Consider the following 13,351-nt stretch of genomic DNA (forward strand, 5'->3'; position numbering starts at 1 on the left):
GCATGGCAGGTACGTGTGTGGATGTCCTCAGGGGCAACTTGACTTATTCGCCTTGCATATTTCTTAATTTGTTTTTGGTTAATAACGGTTGCAAGGCACACGTCCACTTGAGTTTTTATACAAACTCTTCAGGTTGGCTTTTTAATTCCAGTTCACCCTGGAAAGAAAGCCTTTGAGTTATCCTAAATGTTACCAGAAAGGTTTACACTTTTCATCTCCAAAATCGCTTATGTGGCCTCTCTACACTAAATGCATTGGGAGTTTAAAGTTTGAAGTTTCCATCTTGATATTTTCCTCTAAAGACTTACATTTTTATGTACTAGAAGTTGCGTAATCACGCAGCAGAAGATGGTTATCTGCTCACCGTAACAAGATGACCCATAAAACCCATTGTCAACCTACACCATTCTCCCTGGCTTGATCCTTGCTCTTCAGACATCCAGCAATCCTTCCTAACAACCTTCAACAAGCAGTTTACTATTTTTCCCTTATTCATCTTACTAAGCCTGTTACAGGAAGTAGAAAGCTCTCTAACAACAGTATCAATAACCTGAATGTATTGCTAAAAATGTTAGATACACAGCAGTTACTAGGAAAACACTTAAGTTTAATATTTGTCCACTGACATTCTTTCTTCTTATGAGAAGTTTTAAGTGAGAGAGCATAGACTTTAGCCTAGGAACTGTGGGGGTATTTTCATGAGTACATGAAAAGACTTAGGCATATAAAATCCCTAAATCCAAAAATCACGAATTTATAGGCACCACACACTGTAAGAACCTTTCCTTTGCCTTCTACTTCTACATCCGACAGTGTAGATGGTCACAGGTCTAGGCAAGCACTTCTGTCTTAATTCTGCCTTCTGAAAGCACGGAAGACACCTGAGGTAATAAAACCAAAGCCTTGTTAAAATTAATTTTAAAGACTATCCTCCCCACAACTACTTGACATGCGATTCTCCATGTCATTAGATACATATTTACAACAGAAGAGTTATGTGACAATGGTAGGTACCCGCACCAAGGGTTTTCTGATGTACTAACGTGTTACCAAGCACCGTTTTCATCAATGAAGACCCTTTTCTACCACGAAGGGAGCATGGGACTGTTTTAGATCTATTACCATTTAGAACAGGAAGCATATATCGTAGCAGAAGTACCTGTTATGCTTTTAAACCTCATTTGAAAACAAACCATTAAAAACCCCAAACAAACAAAACCCTCCAGAACAATGTATAAAGGGACCACTTTTTGGATGATCTACACAGAGGAATGTCCGGTCCAGAAAGGTGCACAAAGTCAGGCGTCTTTGGGGTTTGGTTGGTTTGCCTTTTTTTTTTTTTTTAAGATTTGTTTTAAGAAGCCTTTTACAGACACAGACCATATAGGAGGTGAGACTGGAGAGAATGAAAGAGCAGACAAGCATAATTATGCACACACAAGAGGAAAAAAAAAAGTTTAAAACTGGGGACAAAACTAATAAGGGAAGAGCAGCATGACTAACGCTGTCCAGGATGAAGCCTGCTCTACACTGATGTTCTGGAGAAAAGAAGTAACTGTTGGCAACTGACGTAAGGCATTTTCTCCGATGAACGACTTTCAACAGCTCTATGAGCTTAACTGCCACACAGTTTCTTTAAAATTAACGGACTCAACACCAACATTGTTTATTTTTATTAATTTTTGTCGGTAAACAGCAGGACGTGTATTACATAGCTCAGTCACAATTTGTCGGTATGCATTTGAGACCACGCATACTGTCTTGACATTGTCTAGTTGTCAGGTGTGGATTTCATAGAATTGTCAACAAGATTTTTATCAGGCGTTTCATAATGATACCAAGGTCCATCTCCCCTGTGTCTCATCAGTCTGCGTGCCTCCAACTCCATCAGCCTACAAAACAACAGACACACTCAACACGAAGTTTATTGGTTTTGATCGTACATATATCGATGTTTAACATCAGGGCATTACTGACTACAGCATGAGTTTAGCATCTACGGTTTACAAATGCTACTGAAACACAGGTAATACCAAATATGACGGGTTCAACTAAAACATGAGCTAAAACATCCTTTGATTTCAATTTTTTTCAGCAACTCATCTCACAAAAGAGTAATAAAAATACTTGCAGGAGTTCTGTCACAGGTTCTTGCCTAGTAAGGGGCTCGACAGTTCTGATACTCAGGGCCTGGAGAACAGGTCTTATGAGGAGCAGCTGAGGGAACTGGGGTTGTTTATCCTGGAGAAGAGGAGGCTGAGGGGAGACCTTATCGCTCTCTACCACTACCTGAGAGGAGGCTGTAGTGAGGTGGGTGTTGGACTCTTCTCCCAAGTATCAAGTGATAGGACAAGAGGAAACGACCTCAAGTTGTGCCAGGGGAGGTTTAGGCTGGACATTAGGAAAGATTTCTTTACCGAAAGAGCGGTCAAACATTGGAAGAGGCTGCCCAGGGAAGCGGTGAAGTCACCGTCCCTGGAGGTGTTCAAAAAACGTGTAGATGTGGCACTTTGAGACATGGTTTAGTGGGCATGGTGGTGCTGGGTTGACAGTTGGAGTGGATGGTCTTCTCCAACCTTAATGGTTCTATGATTCTATGATACAGCTTTCAACTAAGAAGAAACAGGACCAAGAAAATCAGCAGTAAATGTGATGGTAGAAGGAGCTATGCTATCTCAGTCCCAACAGCAGACTTGGACTGTCTTCTACTTTACTCCCAGTAAGTATAGAACAAACAATGTCGTTGCTGCCCACAAAATTTTCAACAGCAACAAGGAACATGGTCAGTCCCATAAACGGTCATTTAGCTACTCAATTAAGCTGTGAGCATTAGCAGAGGCAAAAATAGCTGCCCATTTCCTGACTCAGGACGACAGAGCTCTACCTTTATAAATACAAACTGTTTTGAAGAGATGCTGTTGTTTCACAAGACTGCCCTTGATCCCTCCAGTTCTGGGAATCTTAATGCCGATAAGGCAGGAACCACGGATACTGTAACTTCCACTTTGGCACCAGCCAGTGCCGCAAGCATTCGGGGTCAGGTGGTACGTGAACAAGCACGTTATGTCAGCATCCAACTCGGTACGTTAAGCAAAGTAAGAGAGTCAACTACAGTAAGTATCAGTATTTTAAACCCCTCAACTAGGTAACGTACCTCAGTTCAGTTTTCTTCGCTTCAATGTCAAGCAAAGCCATCTGTTTCTCATAGTCCTTTTCAGGGGGATCAAGGAGGTAACGAGCTATCCAGCGACTTATAGGGTGCTGGAAAATGTAAAAGCAGAGATTATTCAGGCAATTTCCAAGTAGAACTGTCATCATAACCAAATCATTTTGCATGTTGCCAGTCCTGAAAACATGTCGTCAACACTATGGGTGCTGCCATTCAAACCATAATAAGCAAAGTTAGAAACGTGCTCAACTATTTGTAAGGTCAGAATCCTAAAAAGCCATTTTTGATGCCAAGATAACCTGCAGATGACTATTCTGTAGCAAAATCAAAAGTTAATGGAAGACACGTGATTTATTTTCTTTCTGTTGAAGTAAAGTTCCTTAAACTGCCACTGTAATCACAGAAATCAACTCCAAACCTCTTACCGTAATCAGTAACATTTAAAGTTTTGCTTCCACATAGAGGTCATTTCATTAGGAACAAAAGTCTAAATGAGTTGAAACAGTCATAACAGTATTGCTGGATTGAATTACTTGCAGCAAGAAGCCAGGGACTAATTTTAAGAAAATACAATGAAATAAGTATAACTTTGAGTTTCTGACTATAAAAATCTTCTATTCTAGATACAAAACTATGTGTGATGCTGGACTTTGAAACAACGCTGGCAAACAATACAAAAGAAAGTAATGTCACTTTGAACTCTGGTATCTTAAGATGTTGTAGTTCCAGAGCAAGAAACAAAGACAAAAACTGCATGCTAAGAATAAAGAGAACAGAAGATCGTTCTTAGTATTTAGGAATATTATAGAAAAATTCTTGGCATATAGCTTCAGCAGTTTACTGGCACAAAGTTACAGATCACTTGCATCTACCTGCGTCAATAAACGGATTTGCTACAGCACCACACATGTTCCACAAGGCAGAAAAACCCCTAGTTTACCAAAACCGTAATTGCACAATTTGAGTTCTGCTACACTGACACCCCATGGCAGCGACATCAGCATCCTCATTATCATACTCCACACATTTTGCTCCCAAAAATATCATCAAAAGGAAGGCTGTCCATAACATGCCGTCCTTTCACACGTTACACTCACTTTGTAGTATTCCCAGTACTCTGGAACGTAACCTTCGGGAATCTCTGCAAGTTCGGCTTCACCTGACAAGCAAAGCAGGGGAGGAACATTTTTAAAAAAAAAAAAAAAAAAAAAAAGGAATTAAGCCCCTTATATTCTGCCTTTCACATCAGAAAAAGATCATTATTTCACATGGAGAGTTCTTAATCCCTCAATCTGTGCTCTATTCAGAAAACATTGACTCATAGTTTTTCCAGACACTTCACCCTGTGTATCTAGCTCAGACTTTAAGCCACATAACAAAAGGGTGAAATGAGCAGGTACACAGAAGAAATATCTCAGACCAAGTCCACAGAAATGCCCTTTAAAGTATATGAGCTGAAAGCATGTTTTTTTCCTAATTTCTCTATTAAATTAATTCCATATTATTCCTGTAGTAGATTTAAAACACATATTGCCAAGCAGAATTTTGGCTTTTTTGCTAGATAAAAAGCGACAGTTGCAGTGTATGCAGCCTTCCTAAAGCAGTACCTAAAACAAGGCAATGCAGACTCCTCAGCTGAATACAGAAGAACTGTTCACTAAACCTCACTGATGTTTGAATGACAGTCAAAAGATGGATTTTTTCTGGTTTTAAAGATGTGGAAAGCTTTTATAAAAAAAGCCGATAGAAAAATAAAAACACTGGGAACATCTTCTCTGTACTTACACAGTATTACCGTAACTGTTAGGCCTATTTCATGGTCTTTCAAGGAGTGCACCTTAAAAGATCTCTTTTTTCCTATCCAGCATGCTTAGTTTCCACTTAATAATTTTGGCTGGGTACTTAGCTTAGTTGTGAGAGAGCACTCACCAATGAAGATGTTGACATACGTTATGAATAGTGCCACTGGTATTCCCGTCAGAAATACATAGAATCTCTGTACAGGGGATAAAAAGAAAAAGAAACAGTATGGGAAACTCAGAAGCCAGACAAAATTTAGATGAGGTTAGTCTGAAAATGATGTCACAGCCAATGATTCTTAGATTTGCATTCACAGGTCGGATAGGGATGTTATACGTAAAGACATATTTCTGCTCAAAATGAGTTAATTAACAAACTAGAACACAGAAACAGCAGCGCTGTGTCAGTCCATGAGCCTGTTTAGTTCGGCTCCCAGCCTCCCAGAGAGGCCAGTCTCTGCAGACGCAGGCAGCAATGCCTTCCCTGAACGCTGCCTCAGAGGCTCGTGCTGACCCACCTCGGCGTTCCGCTGCAAGGGGGCACCGACACCAGTGCCACGCAGCCCACCGGGAACACCACGGCGGCTGGCTTTGGCGCCTGTGGAAGGCAGGGAAAGGCAGCCTGGTCACATGAAGGAAGTTGCCTCAAGCTGGCTGTTACCTGTCATAACAGGCTTTATCCAAAACCCAGCTTTTTACGGGTCAAACTCAGGTCAGGCTTCCTAAGTCTCATCTCTGGTATTAGTGGTTTAGGTAACTGAAGGCAAACCCTGCAGAAGAGTAACCCAATACAACTTTAAAAGGAGGATGGAGTGGAAAGCATGTGTAGGTTACGCACATATGAACACATGCATTGACGAATGCTGCTACAGCACTAAGTACCTATCACGCCCTTTGCCATTTAGCCAATCTTTTTACTTCATCTGGCCCTGATTTTACAGCATGTGACAGAAAATTCTTTAGGACGACTGGAAATTCTTGTTTATGTGAATAGTGCCAACCACATTTTAGACGCTGTCATGTAAACCATAGAGAAAATTGTATTTTAGACACTCTTACACCATTTGCAAGGGATGTGTTATATTGAACGTAGTAAATTTGTTTTTAACTCACCAACAAGTTCAGAAATCGAGTATCATAAAAACTTGTTGCCTTGATAATAAACATTCTCTTCGCATGGCTGCTGCTATGTCGTACAGGAGCTAAAAATGGAACCAAAGTATTATGGTTTTTTTCTCCCTTTGGTTATTGTGCCAGGAAAAGGTCAACAACACATATGAAAAAATAATAGAAAAGAAAAAAAAAAGAGTTCACAGCAATGGCTGAGTAGTTACAAGCTGGTTTTCTGGAGAATAGCAGTGTTCCTAAAAGCCTGCCTGAAGTGATTTCTTATTTTGCTAGAATGAACCTATTTTTCTGCTAACTTTAGACATAACCGATTTCCACCCGTAAATCCCAATGAATAAATCGCGGAACGACATTATACAGGGCCAAGCAAACTGACAGATCAGTAGTTACAAAGTTTGACCCCCCACCAATTTTGACCCATGTGCTACTCAAGAAATGTCACTTCTCAGGGGAACGAAGACACACGTTCCACCCCCCGTGGGATCCTCCCGCACGCCGAACGGGTTTCCTCCGCCCGCTCGGCCAAGGGGGAGCCGCAGCAGCCTGTCGCTACCGCCGCCCACCCCCTGGGCCTGCCCCGGCCCCGGAGCCAAGGCAGCGGGCAAAGGCGCGACCCGAGCCCGCCCTCAGCCGGGGGGCCGAGACGGGGGCCCCCGCCCTGCCGCAGCCCCCGCCTCGCACCGACCTCCCCCTCCTCAGCGCGACCCCTCTCCAAGGTCACCTCGCCCCTAGGACGCCCGCCTCCCTCAGTCCCGCCACCGCCGCCGAGGCCCTACCGACAGTGCCGGGGAGGCGGGCAGCTCCGGCGAGCCCGGGGAGGCGAGCTCCGCCCGCCGCGCCGCTCGCCGCCCGCCGAGCTCCCCAAGCAGCCGCTGCCCGGAGCAGCAGGCTCATGGCGGCCATAGCTGGAACTGGCACGGGGGCGGGGCCGACGGCGCCGCTTTCCGCGGCGGCGTGAAGCTAGGCGGTGCCATCTTGGAAGAGGGCAGATCCCTCCCCCTCCTTCCGGCGCCCTCGCGGGACGCCGTCCGCGGCGCTGGGCACTGTGGGAGGGGCGGCGGGGCGATGGCGGCGATGGCCGCCCTGTGCCGGCGCCTCACGGCCGCGCTGCGGATGCCAGGAGCGCGGCCGGGCTCGGCGGCTGCCGCCCGCCCCGGGTAGGCGCTGGGGCGGGGGGCGGCTGAGGCTCGGGAGGCGGTCGGGGTGGGAATACGGCGCGGCGCGGCCCGTAGCGCGGTTCCCGGGAGGAGGAAGAGCCGCCCTTCGCGGCCTCAGCCTTCGCGTCGGCGGGAGGGCGGCCGGTGCGGGTGTCCCGGCTTGGGAACCCCGGCGGAGGGCTGCCGGGGGGCTTGTACCGTCAGGCCTCGCGTGAGCCCGGTACGAAGCGGCTCCCTGTGCGTGTTGCTGTTTTGTAGCCGTTACGGTCTATGCTCCCGCCGCGTGTGCGCTGCCTCTGCCGCGTAAAGGCAGCGTAGCTCAAACTTGCTCTTTAATTTTGAAGTTGTTACTTATCCCTGAGTATAGGTAAGTGATAACTAGATAGAACAAGGGGTAGAGGAGAAAACGACACTGATGATATTTTTATGAAGAACTGAACCTGTGCCTTTTCCCCCCAGACTGTGGTGTTTATCATGTATAGTTTCCGCTTTAATTTTTATGCAGATTGACGCTGAACCTATTCCACAAGAACCTGGCAAAAGTCGAGCCCCTCCACCAGTTGAAGTTTCTGCACACTACTTTGTCTCGGAAAGGTCTGGAGGAGTTTTTTGATGATCCAAGAAACTGGGGAGAAAAAACAGTAAAGTCTGGTGAGTTGTACTTAGCATTTCTGACAGTGATCTTTGGGCCGCTTGTGCTCAGCTGAAATCTGACCTATTTAGCATTATAGGCAGTATCTATAGCTACATAAAACATTTTTTATGTGTATATGTACATATATGTACTTGTGCATCTCTGTGCCTGTTAATTTTATTTTTTCTGTGTTTATGAAAGTAAATAGTTATTACATAGCAAATTATTTTGCTGTAAATCCTTGGCCTTGCTCTTAAGTGAGAGTGTGTCACAGCCTTTTACGAACACAAATAAACTGTACCTGTAGTTGCCTTGTTAATGTATTTGTATAGTCAAAGCAAAGCTGAACATCCACAAGGATAGCTTTCCCAGCGGTAGTGGTTTTTTTTCAAGTGATCCTTGTGCTGTTGAGTCAGCTGAGCCTGCTAATGGAAGCATGGGTGTTTTTTTTTTTCCCAGAATAAAAGAACTTTTTTTAAAATTTTATTTTCTTTAAAGGGGATGCATGGAATATAAAGCAGCTAAGAGGCAAGAGTAGTGAAGACTTGCACAAACTTTGGTAAGTTTTGGTAAAATAACTTCTTTCAGAGCAGCTCTGCAGGTTTTATTAAAGTGTGGCTAGTGAACTTATTAGCCAGGAAATTTAGTCTGCCGTGCAGCCCTGCATGCTTTGGGCTTGGAGCAGCCCGAGCTCCCCTACTGCTCACAACATGGCAGCTCTCCTGCAGCGGGCGTGTGCTAGTTGTGTCTGGTACGGGGGGCTCGGGTGGGTATGAAGAGGCAGAGTTTGAGCCCTTCGGGGCCATCGGAGCTGCAGGACATACTTGGTTGTAAGCGACCCCCTGTGGGGCTGACCGCTCAGGTCTGCATCCGTGGTGGTTTTGAAGGGCTCCGAGACTGGAGATTGCATTGGCACTCTGGGCAGCCTGTGCCAGGGCTAAAGGAGGACTGAATTATCGCTGTCATCACTTTTTTCCTTGCTATATCGTGTCCTCGTGCTGTGCACCTGAAAGAAGAGTCTGGCTCGGTCCAGGTAGTGGAAAACTACTTAGTGTTAGCCTCTTCCCTCCTTAGCCATCTCTTTTCCAGGCTAAGTAAACCCATCTCCCTCAGCCCTCCCCTGCCCACCTCTACAGGGCTTTCTCCTCTCAGTCAGTATCTTTTCCCTGCTTTATGTGAAGCTCGCCGGTACAGGTTATGGGATTATCGGTGGGACAGCTGTGCTCGATCCAGCAGGGCAGTCAGGGAATGATTGCTAATGCATCCAGAAATTATTTTTGAAGTACTATGCTTTCTGATCTAGGTATGTCCTACTGAAGGAAAAAAACATGCTTTTAACTTTAGAGCAAGAATCAAAACGACAACTCAGGCATATGCCAAGTCCAGAACGATTAGAAAAGGTAACTTTTTCATACTAGCTAAAAACATAAGTCTGATAACATTGCTGAATGAAAGATGAAGCATTTATGAACTTGTTAAAGACCTTCTTCTAGATTATTTCCCTGATTTTAGTATAGGCACAAATGCTGTGCTAAAGTAACATAGTGGGAGGGGCCTCTCCACCTGTTATACAATACTAAGAAGTATTTTGCCATCTTCATGCCCTGAAACTGCACTAGAGGATTTCTAGAATCTTCCTGGTAAAACCTCAACATTATCACTATTCTTACCCTCCACAAACTTTTTTTAGCTACTTAACTGTTAGCACCTTCTGCCTCTGACATTGTCTTCTCCAAACTTGTGCTCTTTGGTTCTTTACTGTGCTCATTTTTGTCATCCCCTCCTTCTTTTGCATTATTGCAATTCTGCCACTAAGTACTAAATTCTTTCCTCAGTAACTTTACCAATGAAAACGTTAATTTACCTATAAATCGACTGCCATCCCTATGCTAATGTCTCACAGATGGAAATCTACACCCTCACTGGCCAGTTAAATAATCTAGCTGTTTGACATGAGAGATACTGTCAGATACCCCCCTGTTTATCCTGATTAATTGGGGAGAAGTCTGACCTTTACATTGTTAATCTGAACTTCTTTATATGGTTAATAATTTAACTGTTGCTTGCCATCACATGCGATTGCATTATGATCTCTCTTTTTGTATCAGACATGCATTTATTTGGTCTCCTACTCTTGTCATTTCATCACTGTACTTATAAATTAGGGAAGTTCCAATATAAAACTCTCTTCTCCGTCTTCTAGTGTATCTTGTTCCAATTTATTGTAATGCAGGTTCGCAACTGTGTTTTGTGATCCCCATTCTGAACAGTATTTTCTGCTTAGTCCCACCTACATGTCCATATTCAGCAACTATGAATCACAGTAGAACTTGTTTTGGGAGGGAACTTAAGTTTTGACTTCAAAAGTCAAATCTTACTAATTGCCTGTTTGGCTTTGGCTGAAGCCCAAGAAAAGTAGAAGTCAAGCACCAGTTAAATACTGTGATTGCACTGAGACAGAATGCAGCAATCTGCTTATTAAAATTGGCTCTAGCAGCTTCCTAGAGCACTTAACATGTTGCCATATGTAGTGTGTGTTACAGTAATGTTATGAGACACGCCTGACTAAAATCCTTCCCCTCAAGTGCCAGAGTGTGCTCAAGGCAGCTTTCTAATCAGCCAGCAGGCATTACTGAGGCTGTGACCAGACTCCCCAATGAAAACCAGAATAACAAAGTCTGTACAAACCAGCTGACAGAAATACATATAGCGTGTCTTCTCTTTGCTTCTCCTGCTTCCTCCCTACCCCTGCCTCAGAGCTTTCTATACTTGTAGCATCAGCAGGAGATCTGGCTTTATGGATTAGCCAGCTCGTCTTTAATGAAATACCAGACTGTTATTTTTATCTGTTCCACGCACCCATTCTGTACAGTGCTAGTGCAGGGGCCAGTTCAGCTTTTCTCTCCGTCCACAACTGTGAGATTACTCCTGACAGGACTCCTATTGTGTTTTACCTTTGCTTTTCCTTTAAATTTTGTATGGAGAGCTTTTAAATTGTCAGCATTGTGTTGTTGGCCCATCCTGAAATTATTTCCTATTTCCAGGTAGAAAAGTCTATGAAAAATATAGACTTGGTTGTCAGAGAAAGAGAAATTGCTTTGAGGCTTTTACAAACTGGCCATGAAAAGCCAGCACCTGGCGAGTGGAGACGTGACTTCTTAGGACGCACCTACTGGTATGGAAAAAGAGAACTTTTTTTTCATGTGTGTGAATTTCTCTTGTGGTACGTGGCTCTTTGCCAGCAAATCCTTATCAAGAAAGGATGCGCATACTGCGTAGAAAGAAACATGCCTTCTGGTCAGCACGCAGGTGCTTCTTGAGTTTTGTTTTTGTTTTAATGTGGTTATAATTGTTGCTAAGTAATTCCATGGCAAACTCTCCATTAATTATAACAAAATTAATTCGATGATTTCTGTACTCGGGGGATATCTGTTACTACAGCGATCTGACACAGGAACGAACGAGGGAGTGCTGTTCATGTTGAACCACCTGACCTTCCCTGCTTACACTGCACAACCCACATACTGGGGGCCAACCACCCAGAGTACTGCATGAGACCGCATACGTTGCAATTCCCTTCTGGTCTGGGCAGATGTTTAACTTAGAAGCTTCTACTTTTAGAATTATTTTTTGTCCAGATACTTTCAGTAATCTGTAGTTTCAGGTGATGACGCTGAAGGCTGTGGCAGGCCCTGCTGTGCCATTAACTGGTGTTTTACCCTCACCCTGCTGCCATCTGAAGCACTAGTTACAGTACTCAGCTCTGCAGTAACAGCATAGGTAACAGAAGGTCACATATTGTAATAAACAGACAACAGCTGAAAATTCACCCTTGTTTACCCATTAAATATAAATCAGTGGACTAACCACTAAGATTTACATCTCCAGGGATAAGGTTTCTGTACGTCTTTCTGCTTGGAAACACTGTCCACAAAGGGTTTGCTCATATATTTGGAAGTCCAGGCCCCAGATAAAGCAGGGGGAAGGGGCAGGCAACATGAAATGGTCTTTAGGCACATGTAGAAACTCTGCAATACACATAGGAGCAGGTCTGACACAATCTGGATGCCCTGGAGTCTAGGTAAGTCTGCACCAGCCATCTGCACAGCCCATATGCAAGAGAAACCCCAAACAGAAATAATAGTCTGTGTTTAGAGGGAGCGACTTCTGTTCTGGCAGATTTGCACTTGACATGACACTCCAACACTGGCATTTAGAAGAAGACTGCAGTAGAAAAAAAACCTCTCTTCACAGACAGTTTGTTCACATCAGCTTTTGAAAAGTTTTCTTATGAAACAAATATAAACGCAAAGAATCACTCTCTGCACTGGGCCTTCTCTTCAAACATCTAGTTTTTCAGAGCAAGACCACTTCCTACAGAAAGACAGTGAGCTTCATCTGAGGTGCGGTTGCAAACCAAGCCAGCAATAGAGCTGAAAGGAAATACCCCCATACAGATTCTGCGATCTACTGGTCAGACCACTTCTTCACTGTCCTGTAACCAAGTGTAACTGGTAGACTCCCAGAACGAAGACAAAAAGTCCACGTTCCATAATCACTTTTACCTGCCTCTCACAGGTACACTTACAAAGAATGGCCGATACCATGGTACCTGAACAAAAAATACAAGAAGAGGAAATTCTATTACTTACCTCATGTGGATCGCTTCATCAGGTAAAAAGATTTTTTTGACATTGAAAGTTATGTCCTGGTTTGTTCCTCAATCCTGCTTAGTCGACTTTGCAAGGAAAACACAGCAGTAATCTTGTTTTTACAGCCAGGAGACTGAATATAAGGCTTGTTAAAATTACAGCTTACTCTGTTTCTGTCTTAGTCATTAAGAGACTTGATTATCTATGAAGTTACATACAGATTACATAAGATCCTCCCAGAGGTTGAATTTCTGTAGAATTCAAAAGCAGAAGGAAAAAAAAAAAGAATGTGCTTTGCAGGCATTTTTGGTTATCAAAAGCAAATGAACACTGAAGTTGCCAGTCATTGGGAGCCTCTATTTGATTAAGGGCGTGAGCTCATTAAGGTCGTTACAACCTGTCTAGAAATTACCCACACTGACTTCTTTATTTCAGGCTCAGACTTGAAAAATCTTTACGTAGAAGGGCAAGAAAGAAAAACCTGGAGAGGACAAGGCAGAAGGTCTTGGAAAGCAAGTTCCCTCACCTTGCTGCGAAATCTCAGAGGCAGTAACGTGGAGCGCTGCAGGCAGTTGGTTGAGTATCTCTGTGACTGGAACATGAAACAAGTTCTGGAGCCAGTGAACAAGTCAACTGAGCATTCCTGAGAGTCTCCATCTTTTTTTTTTTTTTCTTTAATCCCACATCTGACCTAAATTAAACTTGTGATCTGGAATTAAAAAGCAGCTTTGATGCATAACTCAATCCTAACAGTTGTTTCTAGAAACATTTGAAAACTGACATATTACCCAGCTACTGTGAGACACACATCA

The 13,351-nt window shown here is 43.7% G+C and overlaps 2 protein-coding genes across 3 annotated transcripts; one reads left to right on the forward strand and one right to left on the reverse strand.

Annotated features, from left to right (window-relative positions):
- Positions 1–1,658: 1,658 nt before the first annotated feature.
- On the reverse strand, positions 1,659–6,999 carry NDUFB5 (NADH:ubiquinone oxidoreductase subunit B5). Of its 2 annotated transcripts, none has more exons than XM_086468143.1 (6): positions 6,873–6,999; positions 6,082–6,170; positions 5,099–5,165; positions 4,267–4,328; positions 3,155–3,261; positions 1,659–1,892 (listed from the first exon to the last, which is right to left on the reverse strand). In XM_086468143.1, exons 1-6 carry the CDS (start codon positions 6,997–6,999, stop codon positions 1,772–1,774), a joined length of 573 nt encoding a protein of 190 aa, XP_086324269.1. In that variant the 3' UTR covers positions 1,659–1,771. The 2 variants fall into 2 exon arrangements, with proteins under 2 accessions (XP_086324269.1, XP_086324268.1); XM_086468142.1 differs by having other exon boundaries at positions 6,082–6,207; positions 6,856–6,999.
- Positions 7,000–7,170: 171 nt separating this feature from the next.
- On the forward strand, positions 7,171–13,255 carry MRPL47 (mitochondrial ribosomal protein L47). The gene is made up of 7 exons (XM_086468647.1): positions 7,171–7,253; positions 7,759–7,904; positions 8,386–8,446; positions 9,191–9,287; positions 10,932–11,062; positions 12,466–12,561; positions 12,975–13,255. Exons 1-7 carry the CDS (start codon positions 7,171–7,173, stop codon positions 13,090–13,092), a joined length of 732 nt encoding a protein of 243 aa, XP_086324773.1. The 3' UTR covers positions 13,093–13,255.
- The last annotated feature ends 96 nt before the right edge of the window (positions 13,256–13,351 follow it).

The sequence above is a fragment of the Leptosomus discolor genome, chromosome 7 (assembly GCF_034619465.1).
Source record: "Leptosomus discolor isolate bLepDis1 chromosome 7, bLepDis1.hap2, whole genome shotgun sequence".
NCBI classification, from domain to species: domain Eukaryota; kingdom Metazoa; phylum Chordata; class Aves; order Leptosomiformes; family Leptosomidae; genus Leptosomus; species Leptosomus discolor.

Bases quoted from the DNA above. Each gene is read 5' to 3' on its own strand.
- NDUFB5 (XM_086468142.1), bottom strand. From the start codon at position 6,999: ATGGCCGCCATGAGCCTGCTGCTCCGGGCAGCGGCTGCTTGGGGAGCT. The intron at 4,329-5,098 runs GTGAGTGCTCTC...TTTGCTTGTCAG, and splicing joins GTATGTCAACATCTTCATTG to GTGAAGCCGAACTTGCAGAG. The intron at 3,262-4,266 runs GTGAGTGTAACG...TACATTTTCCAG, and splicing joins AGTACTGGGAATACTACAAA to CACCCTATAAGTCGCTGGAT.
- MRPL47 (XM_086468647.1), top strand. From the start codon at position 7,171: ATGGCCGCCCTGTGCCGGCGCCTCACGGCCGCGCTGCGGATGCCAGGA. The intron at 7,905-8,385 runs GTGAGTTGTACT...TTTTCTTTAAAG, and splicing joins AGAAAAAACAGTAAAGTCTG to GGGATGCATGGAATATAAAG. The intron at 12,562-12,974 runs GTAAAAAGATTT...TCTTTATTTCAG, and splicing joins CATGTGGATCGCTTCATCAG to GCTCAGACTTGAAAAATCTT.